The sequence below is a fragment of the Carassius gibelio genome, chromosome A1 (genome assembly GCF_023724105.1).
Source record: "Carassius gibelio isolate Cgi1373 ecotype wild population from Czech Republic chromosome A1, carGib1.2-hapl.c, whole genome shotgun sequence".
NCBI classification, from domain to species: Eukaryota; Metazoa; Chordata; class Actinopteri; order Cypriniformes; family Cyprinidae; genus Carassius; species Carassius gibelio.
Window position 1 is genome coordinate 25205845 of NC_068371.1, and position 20229 is coordinate 25226073.

The 20229-nt window shown below is 36.3% G+C and overlaps 1 protein-coding gene across 2 annotated transcripts in view; it reads right to left on the reverse strand.

Annotated features, from left to right (window-relative positions):
- Nucleotides 1-12054: 12054 nt before the first annotated feature.
- The window catches only part of LOC128016600 (vascular endothelial growth factor C), a 41147-nt gene continuing 32972 nt past the window's right edge, over nucleotides 12055-20229 (reverse strand). Inside the window, exons 6-7 of one of the 2 annotated variants that reach the window (XM_052601247.1) lie at nucleotides 13923-14241; nucleotides 12055-13116 (exon numbers count right to left, since the gene is read on the reverse strand). In XM_052601247.1, the coding sequence (XP_052457207.1) occupies nucleotides 13002-13116; nucleotides 13923-14241 (434 nt within the window). In that variant the 3' untranslated portion in view covers nucleotides 12055-13001. Of the gene's footprint in view, nucleotides 13117-13922; nucleotides 14245-20229 lie in introns of both variants that reach the window. The other variant, XM_052601239.1, reaches the window with a different exon arrangement.

A 20229-nucleotide genomic window follows, 5' to 3' on the forward strand; every position in this document is an offset into this window, starting at 1 on the left:
CTGCTAATTTCAGAGCCGCATACGTGTTGAATTTTATTCCACCTCTAATCAAACACACCTGAACCAAATAATAAGGGTCTTTGGCTTTATTTGAAAATTACAACCAGGGGGGTATTCCAGAAAGCAGGTTATGTGACATACCCGGGTATGTTAAAGAGTAAGTAAGCGGATAACCTCAAATTTCGGTTCCAAAAACGGAGGTAACTTTCAGGGTATGTTAGTAGTCATAGCAACTCACTCTCTGAACTTAACCTGCTACAGAGCAGGTTATGTTCCAGGGTTAGATCACTTCAGCAACCCTTCAGTGGGCGTGACAGAACATTATATAATATTACAAAACATTATATAATATTACAATATGTAATATAGCCTATTTTATATATAAATATATATGATTTGTTAATGAGGAAGCGCTAATATAAGTAATAAATAAGGTAATATATTATTTTAATATGATTATTTCTTTTATTGGGATATATAAGAGTTATCTATAAATTATGTGTTAAGACGTATGCATAAATTATAAAACACAATGACATTGTTATTGTAATTTGTAATTACATGTAATATCTCACACATGGAGTGGTATTTTCTATAATGTCTAAATTCTAAATCAAAATACATATCTGATATGACTTAATGTATAATTAGCATAAAACAAAAAATATAATTTACATTCTCAAGGATTGAAGATTAAATGGAAATAAAAATAAAAATGACTGCACATCCATCAATTAGTTGGCGATATGCACTAAGAATGTAAACAACTAATGAACAAAAGAAGAAGAAAGAAACAGCTTGGCGTGCTTTTTCTTAGCGTCCGTTTCTATAGTGACTCGTCGATTCGTCACTCTGTTAAGAATGTCTTGAGTCTTAACCAGGAACATACTCTGAGTTGAATGAACTTACTCCCGGTAGCGTTTTTGGAACCACATACCTCGAGTAAGCAAGGTTTGGGGTTAATCAACCGAGAGTTCAGGGTTTAGTTCACGGTAAGTTAACCCTGCTTTCTGGAATACACCCCAGGTTTTTAGGAGAGTGTTTGGTATCCTACTAAACTGCATCAAAATCGTCTCTACAATGTTTTTTTATTTGCTATTTGAAATTATTTGTGTAATTTAGCAAGGCTACTTAGATTACACAGTGTAATATCATCCAATTCAACTAGTTTTGGGAGATACATGAATTGTTTTTAATTAACATTTTCAGATTCAGTCACCAGATGGCAGCACCTTAACACTTCACTTTGCCTGTTACAGTATTATAATTGGATATACACTATGGCTGAATTAATACACCAAAGCATACATTGCTTGTGATAATGTGCCAGAAACATATACAGTTTCGTTGTAACTGTTAACAGATTCTTCTTGATTCCAAATAAATTGCAGGTCTCCATGGATAACTGCATAGTGTTATTATGTGTGAACTCATTCTAACAATTTATGTAACAGTGTATGAAGTTTGAAACAAAGGTACTCAGTAGAAACAGAGGAAAGTAAATCCACTGCACAACTGGACATCTCATTCCTGTGAGGGCAACATGGTATCGCACAAAAGGAACAAAAGATCAAGGTTTCTTATTCAGTGAGAGCAGGTGAAAGGAAATAGACCAAATATTTGTACCCAAAATTGTATTTTTCAACATACGTAATATAAACACTTTTAGCAATTCAATCTGTTTTGCTATAGGACACATGGAGTGAATAATACAAGGAAGTTCACCCTCATTTGTGTGAGCCATTTGCCCTAAAAGAGAACGTTCTGGACATTTTTACTAAACTAAGATAAAATCCAAGGTTTAAAATGAGGTGACTGGTGAATTAGAAGGATTTTATACAGTAACAAAACCAAATGATCACATAGCTGTAACTTCTCATTGTATCTTGTTAAAACTAAGCATGTAACCAATAGATCGGAGAGGGGTGCTAACATAGAAGAATACACGTTTTGTAAATTGAAAAATCTGTGATTCAGTATATACAAGAAAACTAACTAGAAATATAGCACACAAATACTATGAACTGCTTATTTAATGCTTTTCATCATTCACTCCTAGTGACTTTTATTATCAGCCTTTATTTCACTGATGTTGACATCATTTTCATAACTTTTCTTTTAAGATGTATGTTTATGTTGTTTCGCAATAATTTTTTTGTTAAAAAAAAATCCTTAATCTGGGGTTATTTCATTGACCATCAAAACACACAATTCATGTATTCGTGGAAGTGGACTGTGTAAACAGGAATTAATAACAGATTCCATGGCAGATAATTCCTGTTCTGGAGTCAGGTGGCAGGCAGCACCACCGGAGCACAGGGACTTGAGTAAGCAGGGACATATTGTGTTGAAGTCCTTCAAACCGAATGCCACAGATGCTGTTTGTGTGAATCTTGCCTTGTCTCCATATGCTCTTCCTCTAATTCCCAATGCAATTCATTGTAATATTTGCCATTGTTTTGGGCTGGTGTCCATCTGTGGGATTTAAGAAATTCAGCTTCATGCCATTTCCCATATAGATAAAATAGAGATTCATGCCGCTCTGTCATGTTTTTCTAGACACATTCCACTTGTCTGATTCATTTCACATTGTAACCCAAGTGTTCAGGTATAGCCATTGTGAATTAAAAAAACACATTCCTTGCTTGGAATAGATTATTGTGCGTTCTTGCTTGAGATTCCAATGTTGTATGTGTCAGTGTTTCAGATTATAGTGTTTGTTTTCTCTGTGCAACGCTTTGGCTGTTCGTCGTGTGTCTCTCCAAAACGAAAAAATGGCCAGTCTCAACAACAATCACTCGATATTTCCTTTCCAGCCCATGTCAAATTCACAGTTCAGTTGTTCGTGTATGCGCTTTGTTTGTCTTGAAGGGAGAGTACAGAGTGCAAAGGATCATCAGGAAAACCGATTTGAGGAGTTTATTATTATTATATCTGAATTATTATTATTATATCTGAATCACTGGAGTTCAAATGTGTCTGTTTTCCTTGCTAAAACTCCAACAAGCTTCAGAAAACTTTACATATGAAGTGCACGTATTGCATGTCAGCTGCATCTCAGGAGAGTGATGCTATTTGCTACACTCAAACCTTTAGTTTCCTACATGATTATGGCAAAACTTATATTGCTACAGTGTCAGAATGCACCTTGGCTTTTTGCCAACAAATGGAAAAAATATGTACAGTTTGTGTGTGTGTGTGTGTGTGTGTGTGATCTTTGAATTTGATTGCTTGAGAAGCATTCCAAGTCAAGTCAATTTCCATTACAGTCATTCCATCCATTATTGGCGGAAATTCTTGGTGACTAAAATACACTGATAGGGCTTTGTGTAGTTTTATGAGTGAGTTAAGAATTTGCTCAACCGATTTGTTCAAAAATCCTGATTCAACCTAGAACCATCTTTATGAGTAAGCCATTGAATCATTAATTCAACCGATTTGCTCAAAAGCCAAGATTCCATGATGAGTGGGTACTTCGTTTGAATAAGCTCTTACTTTGACCATTAGTTCTATGTGATACGAATGTGTGTACTGTGAAAGTAATTCACCTGTGTCAGTTTCATCATTTCACACTCTCTCATGGCCTCATGGGAAAGTTAATTATTCACTGGACATGCACTTCAGAATTTCAGTCATAAAGCAAATTTTTGTATATTTTATGAATTTGGACATAATACTCTTTTCACATTTGGTTACTATGTAGGAGGGAAGTATTCATATCCAGTTACATCCAAAGTCATTGAATCTTCATTCAATGCTTGTTCAAAAATGCTGATTCATTCAGGAACAAGTGACTGTGTTTATGAATCATTAATTGAATCAGTTGAACTGGTTTATTCAAAACATCATCATTTCTAAATACCACTTCTATTTAACCTTTGGGCTACTGGATTATAATAGGACCTGTAGGTTCCATCTACAAAACTATAAACATACACAAAGATAATATGATGGCATGAAGGCATGAAGTATCTACACAATTCTTACACTGTGAGAGGACAGACAATTCGTACACACTACTGTCTTTCATTGTTGTATGTCCAATCCAGCACACACCCATCTCCTGAAACACAAGCTAACACATATAATGGGATTCTCAGTGGCTCCTGCTTCGCCCCTTAAAAAGGTCATAAGTCGTGTTCAATTTCTATAGCAGGAAGAGTGCATGATAGTAAATAATGGGTACTATGATGTAATATATGGTGTGAACGGGTCGCAGTGGCTTGAAGACTGACAATCTGACAATCTGAATCGTTTCCTTCCCTCCTCTGAGGATATTGGCCATCCTTGAAAGAGTTTCTTGGACCCAGTCAAGACTCTTGTTATTGTCTTAGGGTATCTAGGAGACAAACTAACAACAAACTGCCTTTGTGAAAAAAAAAAAAAAAAAGTGTTACATTTAAATGAAATCCCGAAATTATGAAATTAAACGTTGAGCAACAGTGTTTGGAAGAATTTCAAGGTAATGATAAATGTGAATGTTAAAAAACGGTTGCCGGGAAAAAGATGAACTATGAGAGAGGAATTTTCATTTCACCTTAGAAGCTGGATTTAATTTTAGTATGTACTTTCAGTGACATTCTAGTAGACTTTGATTGAATTAAAACATAAATTGATGTTGACACTTAAGATTATTAACGCTGGTGCGGTTAGGACTATATTAAAAACATTCAAAGAGTTTTGTCATAATGTCTTCACATAAGGTGATGTTCACTATAAATCTAAAATCCCCTGAACTGCTTGATGAATATGTGGTTTAAAAAACATTATTCCCTCTAGAATTCGATGAGAAAATATAACCCTGCTTTTGGTCAAAGCTGAAATTATACTTACACAACATTACTTATGTGCTTTGACAACAAAAGTTTCTCTGATTTGCAACAGCAGTGTTCTGTGTCCTCTGAGGTGTAAGATTAAAGATCTATTAGAAATAAAATTAATGCTTTTTTTTTCAAGTTTTTTTTTTTCAGTGAAATTAATTGCACATGATGCATTTTTGTCTTTATGCCCCCCCCCCAAATAAATAAATAAATAAATAAATAAAATATAATAAAATTCATCATAAATAAAGTGCATCAAAGTAATTAAATGCCCTATAATTGCATATTTCGATATATATATTCCCAAAATGTGAACCAACTAAAGGCAAAGCAGGTGGGCATGGGGGGAGGGGTCTGGGTCAACTAAGTTAACGCAAAAAAAGGACTTTCAATGAACCTCTCCTCTTGGCTAGTTTTGTTTCATTAAGCCACACAGGGGCTTGTCTCCTGCATGGAGCTCAGTTATGAAAATGTGTTGCAAAATGGCTTTCTCCAAGAGTAGCAAAGTTAAAAGTGTGGAGAAAAAAAAACAAAGTGTGTTGCTGGGCCCCACTGGCTGATTCAGATGGATTCAGACTACATCTGGAGTGTGCGAATTACATTTACAGGCTATAGTAGCCCCAAACAGCCTAAACCCCTGCATTTATAGATCCTGTCTGTGATTTAGCTCATTCTCAAAGTTTTAACAACAATTGTAGTCTCTGATATAGCTGTGGACCTAAGTGGAGAGCAATGGTAAATCTCCTCATTTGTGCAGGCGACCTGTGAGATGGCTTCAAAACATCAGTATCCAACCAAATAGACAGACTAAGCCTAATATAATCTAACAGTTCCCAGATGACACAAAGCAATTCCAGAAGTAAGGGTGAAGCTTTGTCTTTTAAGTAGGCCTTTGTGTTTATGGCCCGAAGAATGCTTACTTGTAAAATCTGCTTATACAACTGGTCCTATTTGAAAACTGTTCCAAACAGCACACATAGTCCTCTATAGACAATAGAGGAATTTCCCAAATATGCTAGTTGCTGAGAACAGATGGAAATTATCAGATGGATTTAGAAAAACAATGGATCATATTCATAAAGGCTCTTCATAATTCTACTGTCCACAATCTTTTAGATATAATAGAATCAGAATCAGAATGAGCTTTATTGCCAGGTATGTTTACACACACAAAGAATTGGTTATCGTGATAGAAGCTCGGCAGTTAAACAGAATGACAGCGACAGAACAAAAAATAAAAATAAATAATAATAATAATAATAAAAGAAAAAATATACAAATACTGTAAGTAGATAAGGGTTGACAATATACAAATTGACAATTGTATGGCAGGTATATTACAAAAAGCAGTTATGTATGAACAGGTATATTATGTGCAAAATTGAAGTGTAACTGAGTATGTGTGTTAGATAAATAAGTATATGTGTATATAAATATAAAGTGTAGTGTGTTCCACAGTTATTATCAATTGTCCATGAGATAGATTGCCTGAGGGAAGAAACTGGTCCTGTGTCTCGTCGTTCTAGTGCTCAGTGCTCTGTAGCGTCGACCAGATGGCAACTGTTCAAAGAGGGAGTGTGCTGGATGTGAGGGGTCCAGAGTGTTTTTGCAAGCCCTTTTGCTCACTCTGGATAAGTACAGTTCTTGAATAGAAGGGAGGGTTGTACCCATGATTCGCTCAGCAGTTCGGACTACCCTCTGTAGTCTTCTGAGGTCAGATTTCTAATAGATTTCTAATAGATAATAGATCAATATTATCTATATTCTGCATTGTGGTTTATCATGTTAACACACCTTCTTTGGTTTGGACCTTTAAAACAGCATAAAAATACTCATTGTACAAACTGAGATCTATTTACTTTTTAGTTCATTCACAAGTTTATTTGGAGATGATCACAATCAAAATGAACCTGATTATGATTTTATTGCATGTGACGTCTGGTAATTTTCATGCCGAATAGGGCAAAAGACAAACTAAGTATTAGCATCATAACATGAAATCTCAAATGGGACCCTTTGAAATGATTCTCTGACATTTTTATTAAAAGGTTGTTTTTAGTGAATATTAAAATAAGTTTTGAATGCTGACCTACTGCAATAAATATGCTCCACGTCATCTTTGTTGTAGGTTTAAGAGATCCAGTGAGCTCAAGAACAAACACACTGAAGCTGTGACAAGCTGGACTTACTTAACTGTGTTTTTTATTGACTATACATGTTATTTCAACCAAATTTGAGCCAGCCTGAACCAGCAGAATCCACTCTTTTACTAAATACTGAAACGATGCATGCCATTTGTATTTCTTATTAGTTTTAAATGCTTTAAGGGTCATTTTACAAACACCATTTTAGAGATTAAATGTCCAGAAGATAATCAATTAGATAGCATATCTGTGAATAAGAACTAGACTGCTTGAACTAATATGAAACAATAATAACCATTAATAGGTGAACTGTTCTCAGAGAATGAAAAAAACTAAGATAATTTGTTTTCTCAAATGAGAGCACACATTGTAAATTAAAAATTGATCAAACCAAAACATCCTAACGCAGCCAAAGGAAATAATTTTGCATGACTGTAAAAATAAGACAACACTAAATCGAGGCTTCAGCTATCACAGTGTGAAATTAGAGCAATGTGAAGTTTACTTTCCTACTGATTGTCAAAACATCACATTGTTGATCTTGCTGCTGGTTGAACTGGTCATTGATATTTCTGTCCAATTTGTAGCCATTGTTTTTTATTTTGACTGTAATCTGAGGATTGGATTGAATTGGGTTAGACCACCAGTGTGAAAAGTGCTATTATTTCTTGTTCCATCCTTACTCTCCTTGAAATGAATGAAGACATGTTAAAAATGATGTGTTTATTCTAGGCCATATCACGGACCTAATGGCTTGAAATGGCATCTGCTTCGAATGCTTATCTTGATAGATTATAACTATTTTAGGCTCTCAAAAAAGAAGGAATGTCATGTTTAAGTTTAAATGACAGGCTCTAGAAAAAGTGCAGAGACAGATAGATGGATTCTGAGAAGTCTGTGTCTATAGCAGGGCGTCTGTTGACCCCTGGCTGTTTCTTCACAGACGTACATGGGGTGGCTTTAATTGCTGAAAGGAAAAACACCCTCCCAACTTGCCAATATCCACATCCTCTCTTTCTTGCCCTTTCGATTAATTTTTTTTTTTTTAATCACTTAATGGTTTCCTTTTCCCACACGCAAAAAAAAAAAAAAAAAACCTCTCTCTTCTCAGCAAGGCCTCAGCGGAATTCATGCTGTGCCGACTCGCTGAGGAGATGAAGTTGGATGCTGTTTAGTGCAGACAGCTCATTTTTCTGCACCCAGAAGCTGCTGTCATTTTCAGGAGATGAACATTTAGACCCCAGCCATCATTCTGAAACTTGTGTGGGATACTGTGTGTTGGGGTCGGCCTGTGACTGATTGATTTGCTGAAAGCAAGAGACGTGGGAAATAAGCCATCGTCTAATTTATAGGAAGTCTTAATCTTTTAGAGGAGGAGTGGTTGGGAGGTGTTTACCTTCTTAAACTTGTGTATTTATTGTGGTGGTTTGGTGGTTTCAGGCAAGGAGGAAAATGTAGGAGGGGGCGCTCTGGCTCGACTTAATGGGCAGGAAGAGGGTGAGGTGCTATGGAAGGATTTGCATCCTGCAGGTCAGGTTGACCAGCCTTATTGTACTACTGTATAATACGGACTGTTTCATATGACTATACTTACTAACACGCAACTTTGAATGACAGCAGGACAGCCATAATTCCCAGTGCTGCCGGATCCATAAAAGCCGCAGAGAGGCCAAAAACGGTGACCCCTCAGGAACTCAGTCTGAAATATCCATGATTTATGGCCTCTGAGGGGAGAGATAGAAATGGGGTCTGTTTTCCGGGCCAATCAGTCAGTCATTCCATGTTCTCCATGTCTCAGTCATTTGAAGAGCATACCCAGCAAATACAGACGTTCCTCTAATGCTACTACAGTATATGGTTCCCTTTTCATTGCATCCTTGGAAAACAACTTCTACTGTAACAGAAACGTTATTTGTAGGTTTTACTTTTTTTAACCATTATCTAATGTGCATGGAGGTTTTTGTGTAAATAGCATATAAAGAATGTTCACTAAAGGTTAACTTTCATTATTAATAACCAAACAGTAACATTTCTAAATGTTGCAGAGAGATTTTTGATAACTACACATGCATTCTAATATTAGGATCACTCTTAATTATAATTATTATTAGTAGTAATCATTGTATTAGTAGCAGCAGTATCATTAGAAAAGTAGTTTAGAAGTGCAAGTTATCTGAAATTAATAAACAGAATATATGCATGCATAAATAAATAAAAAATAGTCCACAATATGTGAAAAATAATCTAAAAATGCAAAGTAACTTTCACTCATATACCATCCACATTTTTTTTTATTACCAGATGCAATTGTTTAAATGTTGAAATGCCTCAATGATTTGTTTCTTACAAACACGCAGCTTTTCACTTCACAGAACATTCATTGATGATATTGATTTCTTGTGGATTATTGTGATGTTTTCATCAGTTGTTTGATGTGATTGTAATGCTACATCCAAATCTGTTTAAATAAAGATTTTTAAAATATTTTCTTAATTAAATGTCCTGAATAGAAACTTGACAACAAGATTTCAGTGATTGGAAGCATAAATTTGCGTGCTGGACGTTCAGTCAAATGAGGATGGTACTCTGCTGATTGCCAGATCCTTAGTAATGATACAAACAGATTCCACAATCAGCTCAGAAAATAATCTATGCATTTCCCCTAAAGGTACATGCAAACAATGCAGACCTGTTGGTGTCATGTGTGGATATTGTACTGTACATGAAGTCATTAATATCCCTGACCAACTGCAACTTAATTTAGTACATCTGAATCAATATTAAATTCATGCACAGGTGATTTAAGTTACATAGCATCCAGTGTGTGACAGCACAGCACATACAGCAGAGTCATCTCAACTGCAATGCAAATCCTGGCATTACAGCAGACACCTAGATGATGCCAGGTGCATGATAATGAAGCCCATTCAGGTGTAAAATACAGGCAGAAATCATAGCTTTTATGGACTTAAGGATTTATTTGATGACCTCTAGCTGAGGTTCCCATGGACCACACACAGGGAGAGATATTTCTTCAGCAGTGTAACATACTGTATTTCTGATTATTGACATGTTCTGGCTACCACAAGTTTTTCTATGCATAATCAAATTTACGTTACTCTGCATAAATCCGTAAATTTGTTGTTGTGCTGTGATTCGGTTGTCGCTTATTTTTGTTTACATTGTATAAACATTCTATCTGGGATGTCTGAAACTCTAGTTCTTTAAATTGACAGAATAAACCACTCATTTATTTACATGTCCGAAATTGTTTTCGTTTCTAGTTCATTGTAATATACAAGCACCAGACGAAAACCCAATGTCGGCTACATGTTGAAATGTAAGTAAGCCAAAGCAGAAGTGGAAATCAGGCTAGACATGGTTACCCCCCATTCACAAATGCTCATATCCACTGACTGGGCTGCTGTTTCTAGTTATTTCACGGTGATTCACTGTGAGCGCACACATGTTATTTTTGTCAGGTCTCTCTTGGGATTGTGCAGCGGATGCAGATGGCTAAAGTACAATCTGTTGCAATCCAGGTTAAAGAGAAACGTAGTTTCAGCTGGAAATAGATAAATAGTGCAAAATATTACAGCATATAGTTCATGGTAGCATGTCAGAGTATGCAATGTTAGAGAAAGAAGAGGAAATATAGTCCATATGCAAAACTGATGCAACCTTAGAACTAAAAAGGAGAGTATAAATGATGTGTGAGCTGTACAATATATATATATATATATATATATATATATATATATATATATATATATATATATATATATATATATATATATATATATATATATACACACATACAGTGGCATGCAATTTTGGGAACTCCTTGCAGAATCTGTGAAAATACTGAATAATTTTAACAAGAGAGATCATACAAAATGCATGTAATTTTTTTTTTATTTAGTACTGTCCTGAGTAAGATATTTCACATAAAATATGTTTACATTTAGTCCACAAGAAAGAAAATAGCTAAAATTATTAAAATAAGCCCATTAAAAAGTTTGGGAACCCTTGGTTTTTACTACTTTGTGTGGTTACCTGGATGATCCATTACTGTTCTTTATTTTGTGATGGTTGTTCATGAGTCCCTTGTTTGTTCTGAACAATTAAACTACGCACTGTTCTTCAGAAAAATACTGATGAATACTGATCATTTACTGATGCTCCAGAAAGAAACACGATGTATTAAGAGCCAGGGGATGAAAACTTTTGAACAGGGTGAAGATGTCCATTTTTTTCTTATTTTGTTGAAACATATTTTTTTCATTTACTGCCCTTCAGAAGCAAATAAAGATACTTGCATGTTTTCCGGAAGACAAATTAAGTACAATTGACCTTGATATTCAAATTCCCAAAGTTTTCACCCCTCAGCTCTTAATGCATCGTTTCTCCTTCTGAAGCATCAGTGAATGTTTGACCTTTTTTTAATAGTTGTGTCTGAGTCCCTCAATTGTCCTCAGTGTGAAAAGATAGATCTCAAAATCATACAGTCACTGCTGCAAAGGGTTCAAATATGCAAAAGCTGCTGAAAAACTGAAGAATCTGCAGGAAAACTGATTACTGAAAAACAGTGCTCAGTTTAGCCGTTCAGAACAAACAAGGGACTCGTGAACAACCATGACAAAACAAATAAATAAATAAATAAATAAATAAAAACAGCCATGGATCATCCAACTAACCACGCACATTATTAAGAACCAAGGGTTCCCAAACATAAATGTGGTTATTTTAATAATTAATAACATGCATTTTTTTATGATCTCTCTTATTTTGTTAAAATTATAAAAATTTCCAAAGATTCTACATGGGGTTCCCAAACTTTTGCATGCCACTGCATGTGCGTGTTTGTGTGTGTGTTGGCTTGGGTTAAAAAACAAGGGAAAGAGGCCACCTGATATATGAATATGCTTGAAGACAAAAGACGTGCTGGATTTAGCTCCAGGGCTTGTTTTTGATCCTTCTCATCCGATGGCTGAAGATTATGGTTCTATTATGGAGCTACTTTCTATTGAATGAGAAACAGTGAAAAATCACATGCACACTTTTGGCAGACACAGACACAAGTACTGGGATGGAAGCAGAGGTGATTTATTATATTTACAGTGTCAAGCTGAAAATGTGGCGGACACCAAGTGGAGTTGGGCCAATCACATTCCTCCTATGTATTTATTTACCGAGGTCAAAAGTCTTAAAAGACCACTGAGGTCACTCAGAGGTCAACTTTCTCCACTTAATACTGCTGTTTCTTAAGGAGGCAGGTTGGACATGATGTAGGTTCCATTCATCCAAGCGTATATTGTCACTCATGTAATGCAACTGCATACATGTAGCACCGGTTTTCAGCTAATGGTCGATATCCAGGTTTATGTGCTGTATTTCCATTCAGAGTCTTCGGTATTGTTGGTTGGCTTGCGTAATGGTCTTAGACTGTCAACAAGCAATGCTTCCAACACACACACACACACACAAAAACCTTTTCTTTGCTGGCTTGCTCCTTCTGTTTGATAGAATTTAATCTGGAATGATAGGTGCATATATTTGATAGTCAAAACTGAATACATTTGAATCATGTGCAGTATTACTTCAATAAGATAAATAAGTTAACAATATATAATACAACTTTATACTTTATTTTACGGGACTTAACATGATATAAAAATATTGATCACAGTGTTTTTTCTTCGCAGAGATTCGAAATGAATGCTATGAACAAGGGAGTTTCAAAACATTTCATGGCAATAAATTATATAATCAGTATCTGACAAATACGAATAGACAATTTAATTAAAACAATGAAAAAACATGGCTCCAGCCTTTAGAAATATCTCTCTCGGTCCTTGATAGCTCACCCCATGCTTGATATGTGGGGTTGAATGTGGACATTTCTCGTCTCCCAATACTCCATGCTAGTCCACATGACTAGCACATGTGAGTCGGATAAGCAGCAGCCGAACATAGCACTGCTCCAAATGTCAACGTGTCCGTGAGTATTCAGCGCCACCTGAGCTGTTAGTTGTGTTTAGTTCAGTCTCCCCCAGTATGTGGGTATGCAGCGACACAGTTCCTCACTGAAATACTCATCATCATTACATCCTCTTTTCTTGGGGTCCATGTTACACGGTGGCCTGACACAACTTAGAAAAAGAGAGGGGGGGAAATGGTATTACTATCTGACATCACTGTACCATTTAAAGGGTTAGTTCACTCTCAAAGCATCCTTGGTGTGTGTGACTTTATTCTTTCAGAATAATCCAATCGAAAATATTGTCCTTGCTCTTCCAGGCCTTTCAATGGGGGTAAGCAGATGTTTGTTGTGAACAGTTCAAGAGACGTGAAATAAAGTGTGTGCATCTGTAATAAAATGTCCCTCACACGGCTCCAGGGGGTGAATAAAGTCTCCCTGTAGAAAATCCATGTGTTTTTGTAAAATAAACATCCAGATTTCAAACGTAATAAACACTTTTTTTTTCTAACTTCTGCTGACTCACTGAGGGATGTTTTATTACAGATGTGTGCACTTTATTTCACGTCTTCTGAGCATTTGAAAACAAACACGCTTACCCCTTGAAAGGCTTGGAAGAGCAAGTACAATTTTTAATATAACTCCAACTGGATTATTCTGAAAGAAGAAAGTCACATACACCAAGGATAATTCGAGGGTGAGTAGAAGATAGACAAATTTTTATTCTCGGGTGAACTAATGCTTTAAAGTGCAGCAGTAACATTTTATCAAGAGCTATTTTAAAAAGAAACACCATCCATAGTATTACTTGCAGAAAATGGATCAATATGCAAAAATACCTAATGATAAAACTTCAATTATAAAATGATGAAACTGATACAAATATACAGTAAATCTTTGACAAAATAGAGGCTGTGAATCTATTGTAACACCTTACAATAATATATTAGTTTACATTATGAGCAAACTCTTTCTCACCTGCATGTGCCCGGGTGGAACCGCCTTCCTTTTAAGAAGCACTTGTTAGGGGACTCTGTGCATTCACACACACATTTGGTGCGGTTGAGAGGCTGACTGCTAGGACACACCTTGGTACAGGTGCACTGGCAGGTTTCCTTGTTGAAGCTCTGTTGAGGCCTGCAGGAAGAAGGCTTCGCTTTACACACACACTGACAGGTGTTCTTGTCCAAATAGTGGTGCGGTCCACAGCCTGCCGTTCGCAGCTGTTTTCGGCATACACACTGACAAGTCTCCTCATCCAGCTCTTTGTCGGGACCGCAGAAGTCCTGCTCAAAGTCTGCTGATGGAGAGAAGAGAAATAAAGAAGCCCTTATTTTATGTTACAACTTATTTTTACATTTGTGAGGAAATCTTTTGTCAATGCTATGGAATGCCTGGCCAATTCCCAGAGCGTTACACAAGTAAAGAACAATGTCCAGCATGCACATTTGTCAGACATGATCAACTGTTTAGCAATACGGCCTTTCTACCCAGCATTCCTTATACTACCCCAAAAGGTCTAAACAGATGTTTTACTTTAAATCTTGATGAAAACATTACATGCGGTGGCTAATTCAACTCTCCTACAGTATATTCCCTCCTTTGTTTTGGAGTGTACAAAATGGCCTAAGAATTTGGCTGAAGAGAGAAAGTGAATTCCTGTCACGAGTGTTTTGTATTTTTTTTGATGATTAAATAAATCACAGCCACATTACGAACAATTAGTCATCTAAAAGGAGTTTATAAATGGTCACATTAACTTTTTTGTTCATCTACATATGTGCAGAAAACCTTGCAATATAGACAAAATGTTATGTAATTTAAACCAGAATGATTTTAACTTTAAGTTGTTATCACATTCATGGCATGTCAATGGTATTTTTGTAGTGTTGTTTGCTGTTGATGTTTCAAGTCATTTCTCTTGGGAAAATGCTCAGTTACGGTAAATAAAAAAACTATATTTGGTTTTCACTGAAAAGGAACCATACTGGTCTGGTTTTGTTGGAATAACCACATTTTAAAAACTTCTTTCACAACACAGAGGGAGTTTTTTTTATATGTCACTCTGGATTCAACTCACATATATGATTTCACAGAGTGTATTCCCTCTGAAGATATGTGGTTTACCTCATTTACCATATTTGAGATTCAAGTCAGCATTTATTTTGTTTAGAATAACATGGGGAACACATTTCTGCAGGTGTTGGATTTAGATTGTTTCTGAAACACTTTTAGGAAATTCAGATGTTGGAAGAATGTTTTTTATTTGGAAATTTGTATGTTTGGCTATATGGGGTGGCAGTGGCTCAGTGGTTCATGTAGGTTGTCTACAAACTGGAAGGTTGGTGGTTCAATCCCCAGCTCCACCTGACCAAGTGTCGAGGTGTCCTTGAGCAAAACATCTAACCCCAGTTGCTCCCGATGAGCTGGATGGCGCCTTGAATGGCTGAGTGAGTGAATGGTTGAATGTGAGGCAATTTGTAAATCACTTTGGATGGCCAGGGGTCTGTTGAAAGCCCTATATAAATGCAGTCCATTTACCATAAGAGGATGGATTTGGTTCACTGGATCAGTGCAAATTAATTTTGGGCACCAACTTCTTTAGGACCAATGACAAGACACACACTTTGTCTGTACCTTTTAATGTATTCAAAAATACATTCAAAACTAGATTTCATGTTTACGAATACACATATATACACATATAAGATCATCAAATCAACTGTTGCTAGTTACTCCTCTGTCCAAAAAGAAGTCAAAAGGTGATCATGCTTTCTCAGTAGCAGGCCCAAAACTGTGGAACAATCTCCCTTTTTATATTTGACAAGCTCCATCAGTGGAGGTCTTTAGGTCTCAGCTGAAGACTTATCTGTTTAGCTTGGCTTTTTAACTAGTTCTTGTTTAATTCTGTATTTTAAATTTAGTATGTCTACTTTGTTTTTTTATTTTACACTGTGAAGCACTTTGGGCAATGAAATTGTGTATAAATGCGCTATACAAATAAATTGAAGTTGAAGTTGATATCATAATGAATAAAGAAAGAAAAGAACTGCACATGGCAAAGTAAGTTCAGGTTACAAAATGTGTTGAAAATAAAACAATGTGCCATCACTTTTTACTTGACATTTTTAAATTCATTAAATCTGAAAGTAAAAAAAAAAAAAAAAAAAAAAAAAAAATTACATCTCTGAAAACATGCTTTAAACTTATCTTGGACACTATTATCTTTCACTTATCATTGATACTCTAACAATCAAGACACACATTTAAAAAATGAATCCATTCACACCACATGGAAACAAAAGTAAATATAACCCATAATGCAAGATGCTGCTTCACAAGCACCAAACAAAATCCAGCCAAAGTTGTATGCTCTGAAAGTAATCAGTGTTTTTGCAATGGTTCTCTGTCATGGTCAAGCCACATAACTGCTCTCAAAGCATTTCAGCTATGTTTATGTGCCTCAAAGGACATACAGAACAGACATGGAGAGGAGGCGGAAGAGAGTGAGTACTAGTGGAAACAAGATGACCATTTATGTCGCTTTATAGTATAGCATCAGTTCGTCTTATGTAACATGCAACTGCAGCAGAGGAAGATCTTGCTACTTAAGTATGTTTGAGGGGGAACATGTGAAATTACACAACTGGAAAGAGGAGAATCTGTATTGCTATCAGTAGTCAAAATAACCTAACCCACAAGGTAATGTGCTATCACAGTACGCAGTATAAAGCTTATCTGTCATGGGCCGAGCCAAGTAAAAGGTGATGTGGGATTTTTCTATGAAGCAAGCAAAAAGTCCCAACACATTCCTCCTAGTCCTGTGTCCGCTTTAGCAAAGATTCATTTCACCTGTTTCACTCCCCAACTGCTACAGTGGAGCTGAACGCAAATCTATTATTCCATTACAGCATGACAGTCAACAAAATTGGCCAGCATGCTATAGGAACATAACCACCCACACCAAATCAACCTGTCTTTTCAAATTTAATATAATGCCCCAATATGTATGCCACTATTTTTAACTGCACTCACATATTTGTATGGCTATTCCACCTTCACAAGAACTCAGGTTTGAGATCAGTTACAAGGGTTAGAAAGAGTAATTATTCCATTTTAAATGAACACACTTTGCTGGGGATTCTTTTGTTTGGCTTTAACAATTGCCACAAAGCTGAAAGCAGATATTATGGCAGCTTTCCTCTCTACAGAAATGCAACCGTGTTTTTGCAGGCTTTGTTTTGTTGATGTGTAGTCAGGGTATTGATTGCAGATCTCTGTGATTGCGCTCTGCCTTCGTGATAAGCTATTTCCTTAATTCCAAAGTGAACAGCAAAGTTGCACTGTCACCACCCATTCCAATAACAGCACACACACACACACACACACACACACACACACATATATATACATACACCAGTACTGGTCATATAATTTTAATATCATCAAAAAGTTTATTTCACTAATTGTTACAGTGGCCGAGACAGCTCAACATGATGCTACTTAAGAAAACACATGCAAATTGAAAAAACATCAGCAAATGAAGAAAACATCTTCATCAGTTTGATAACACAAGTGTTGCAAATCATCACAACACATGCATATAACGAATCGAGCTGCAAATAGCACTGACCACAATGAAAATGTTTCAAGGAGTACTCAAAAAGTGTCGGACCCGACTTGGATTTGTTTATCGTGCAGTGGCTACTGGTCAGTGGAGTTGTTGATGAACTGAAAGGTGAGGTTTTTTATGGTGTTTTTTAAACATGATTCCTTTATCTTTTGGATATTATTAGCCTAAATAAGCTGAATAATAACATGATTAAATGTAAAACGTTACTTAAGATGGCTAACTTTAATATTCTCAACTAAATATAATTCAAGGTTAATGAAAATAAATTTCCAATGCTTCATTAATTGTTGCTAAATGTGTATGTGCTGCGTTTCTTAATTTATATGTGTCGTGAAGTATTTGCAGCGTGTTTCGTTGTATGCATGTGTTGTGAAGTATTTGCAGCACATTTCTCTATATGCATGTGTTGTGAAGTATTTGCAGTGCGTTTCGCTATATTCATGTGTTGTGAAGTATTTGCAGCGCGTTTCGCTATATGCATGTGTTGTGAAGTATTTTCAGCGCGTTCCATTGTATGCAAGTGTTGTGAGGATTTGCAGCGCGTTTCGTTATATGCATGTGTTGTGATGATTTGCAACACTTGTGTTGTCAATTGATGAAGATGTTTTCTTCACATGCTGATGTTTTTTCAATTTGCATGTGTTTTCCTAAGTTGCAGCATGTTGAGCTGTCTCGGCCACCGTAAATTCTATTAAAAAAGTGAAACTTGTAATATTATATTCATTCATTACACACAGACTGATATATTTCATATGTTTATTTCTTTTAATTTGGATGATTATAACTGACAACTAAGGAAAATCCCAAATTCAGTATCTCAGAAAATGAGAATATTGTGAAAAGGTTCAATAGTGTAGACGCCTGGTGCCACACTCTAATCAGCTAATTAAATCAAAACACCAGCAAAGGCCTTTAAACAGTCTCTCAGTCTAGTTCTGTAGGCTACACAATCATGGAGAAGACTGCTGATTTGACAGTTGTCCAAAAGACAACCATTGACACCTTGCACAAGGAGGGCAAGACACAAAAGGTCATTGCAAAAGAACTGGCTGTTCACAGAGCTCTGTGTACAAGCACATTAATAGAGAGGCAAAGGGGTAGGAAAATATGTGGTATAAAAAGTACAAGCAATAGGGATTACCGCACCCTGGAGAGGATTGTGAAACAAAACTCAATCAAAAATGTGGGGGAGATTCACAAAGAGTGGACTGCAGCTGGAGTCAGTGCTTCAAGAACCACTACGCACATGTATGCAAGAGATGGGTTTCAGCTGTCACATTCCTTGTGTCAAGCCACTCTTGAACAACAGACAGCATCAGAACCGTCTCTCTTCAAAAAGGACTGGACTGCTGCTGAGTGGTCCAAAGTTATGTTCTCTGATGAAAGTAAATTTTGCATTTCCTTTGAAAATCAGGGTCCCAGAGTCTAGAGGAAGAGAGGAGAGGCACACAATCCATGTTGCTTGAGTTCCAGTGTAAAGTTTCCACAGTCAGTGATGGTTTGGGGTGCCATGTCATCTGCTGATGTTGGTCCACTTTGTTTTCTGAGGTCCAAGGTCAACGCAGCCGTATACCAGGATGTTTTAGAGCACTTCATGCTTCCTGCTGCTGACCAACTTTATGGAGATGCAGATTTAATTTTCCAACAGGACTTGGCACCTGCATACAGTGCCAAAGCTACCAGTACCTGGTTTAACGACAATGGTATCCCTGTTCTTAATTGTCCAGCAAACTTGCCTGACCTTAACCCCATAGAAAATCTATGAGGTATTGTGAAAAGGAAGATGCAATATGCCAGACCCAAGAATGCAGAAGAGCTGAAGGCCACTATCAGAGCAACCTGGACTCTCATAACACCTGAGCTGTACCACAGACTGATCGACTCCATGCCACAATGCTGCATTAATTCAGGCAAAATGAGTCCCAACTAAGTATTGAGTGCTGTACATGCTCATACTTTTCATGTTCATACTTTTCAGTTTGCCAAGATTTCTAAAAATCCTTTCTTTGTACTGGTCTTAAGTAATATTCTAATTTTCTGAGATACTGAATTTGGGATTTTCCTTAGTTGTCAGTTATAATCATCAAAATTAAAACAAATAAACATTTGAAATATATCAGTCTGTGTTTAATGAATGAATATAATATACAAGTTTCACTTTGTAAGGGAAACAGGTTAATTTAGCTCAAAGGGAATCATTTAAGATTTTAAAGGGAATTTGAACAGAATCACTGTTTCACGGCTGTTCACGGAGACGCGCCTGCGGTTCAGTGAACGAGCCGTTTAACATCAAATCTGCGCTGGATACTAATATCCAAACTATAGTGAAAACACTATCAATTAGCACAGTAACAAGATCGGCAGTTTAAGACATTAACTTGTAAGCACAAAACACAAGATACTTCTCTTTTCAATATGTATAAGGCTTTATTAGATAAATCTAAGACATATAAACTAATCTAACACATAAACGCACGCACACACACATTCACACAAGTTGCAGGAAGGTCGAAAGTTAGGGAAAGATGAGTTTAAGAGAATGGAAATATGGAATCCCAAGTTAACAGCAATACGTTAAATTGCATAAACATGAACAACCATCAATCACGTAATTAGCGCTCGCATTGAGTTCCTCAATGAGGTTAAAATTAT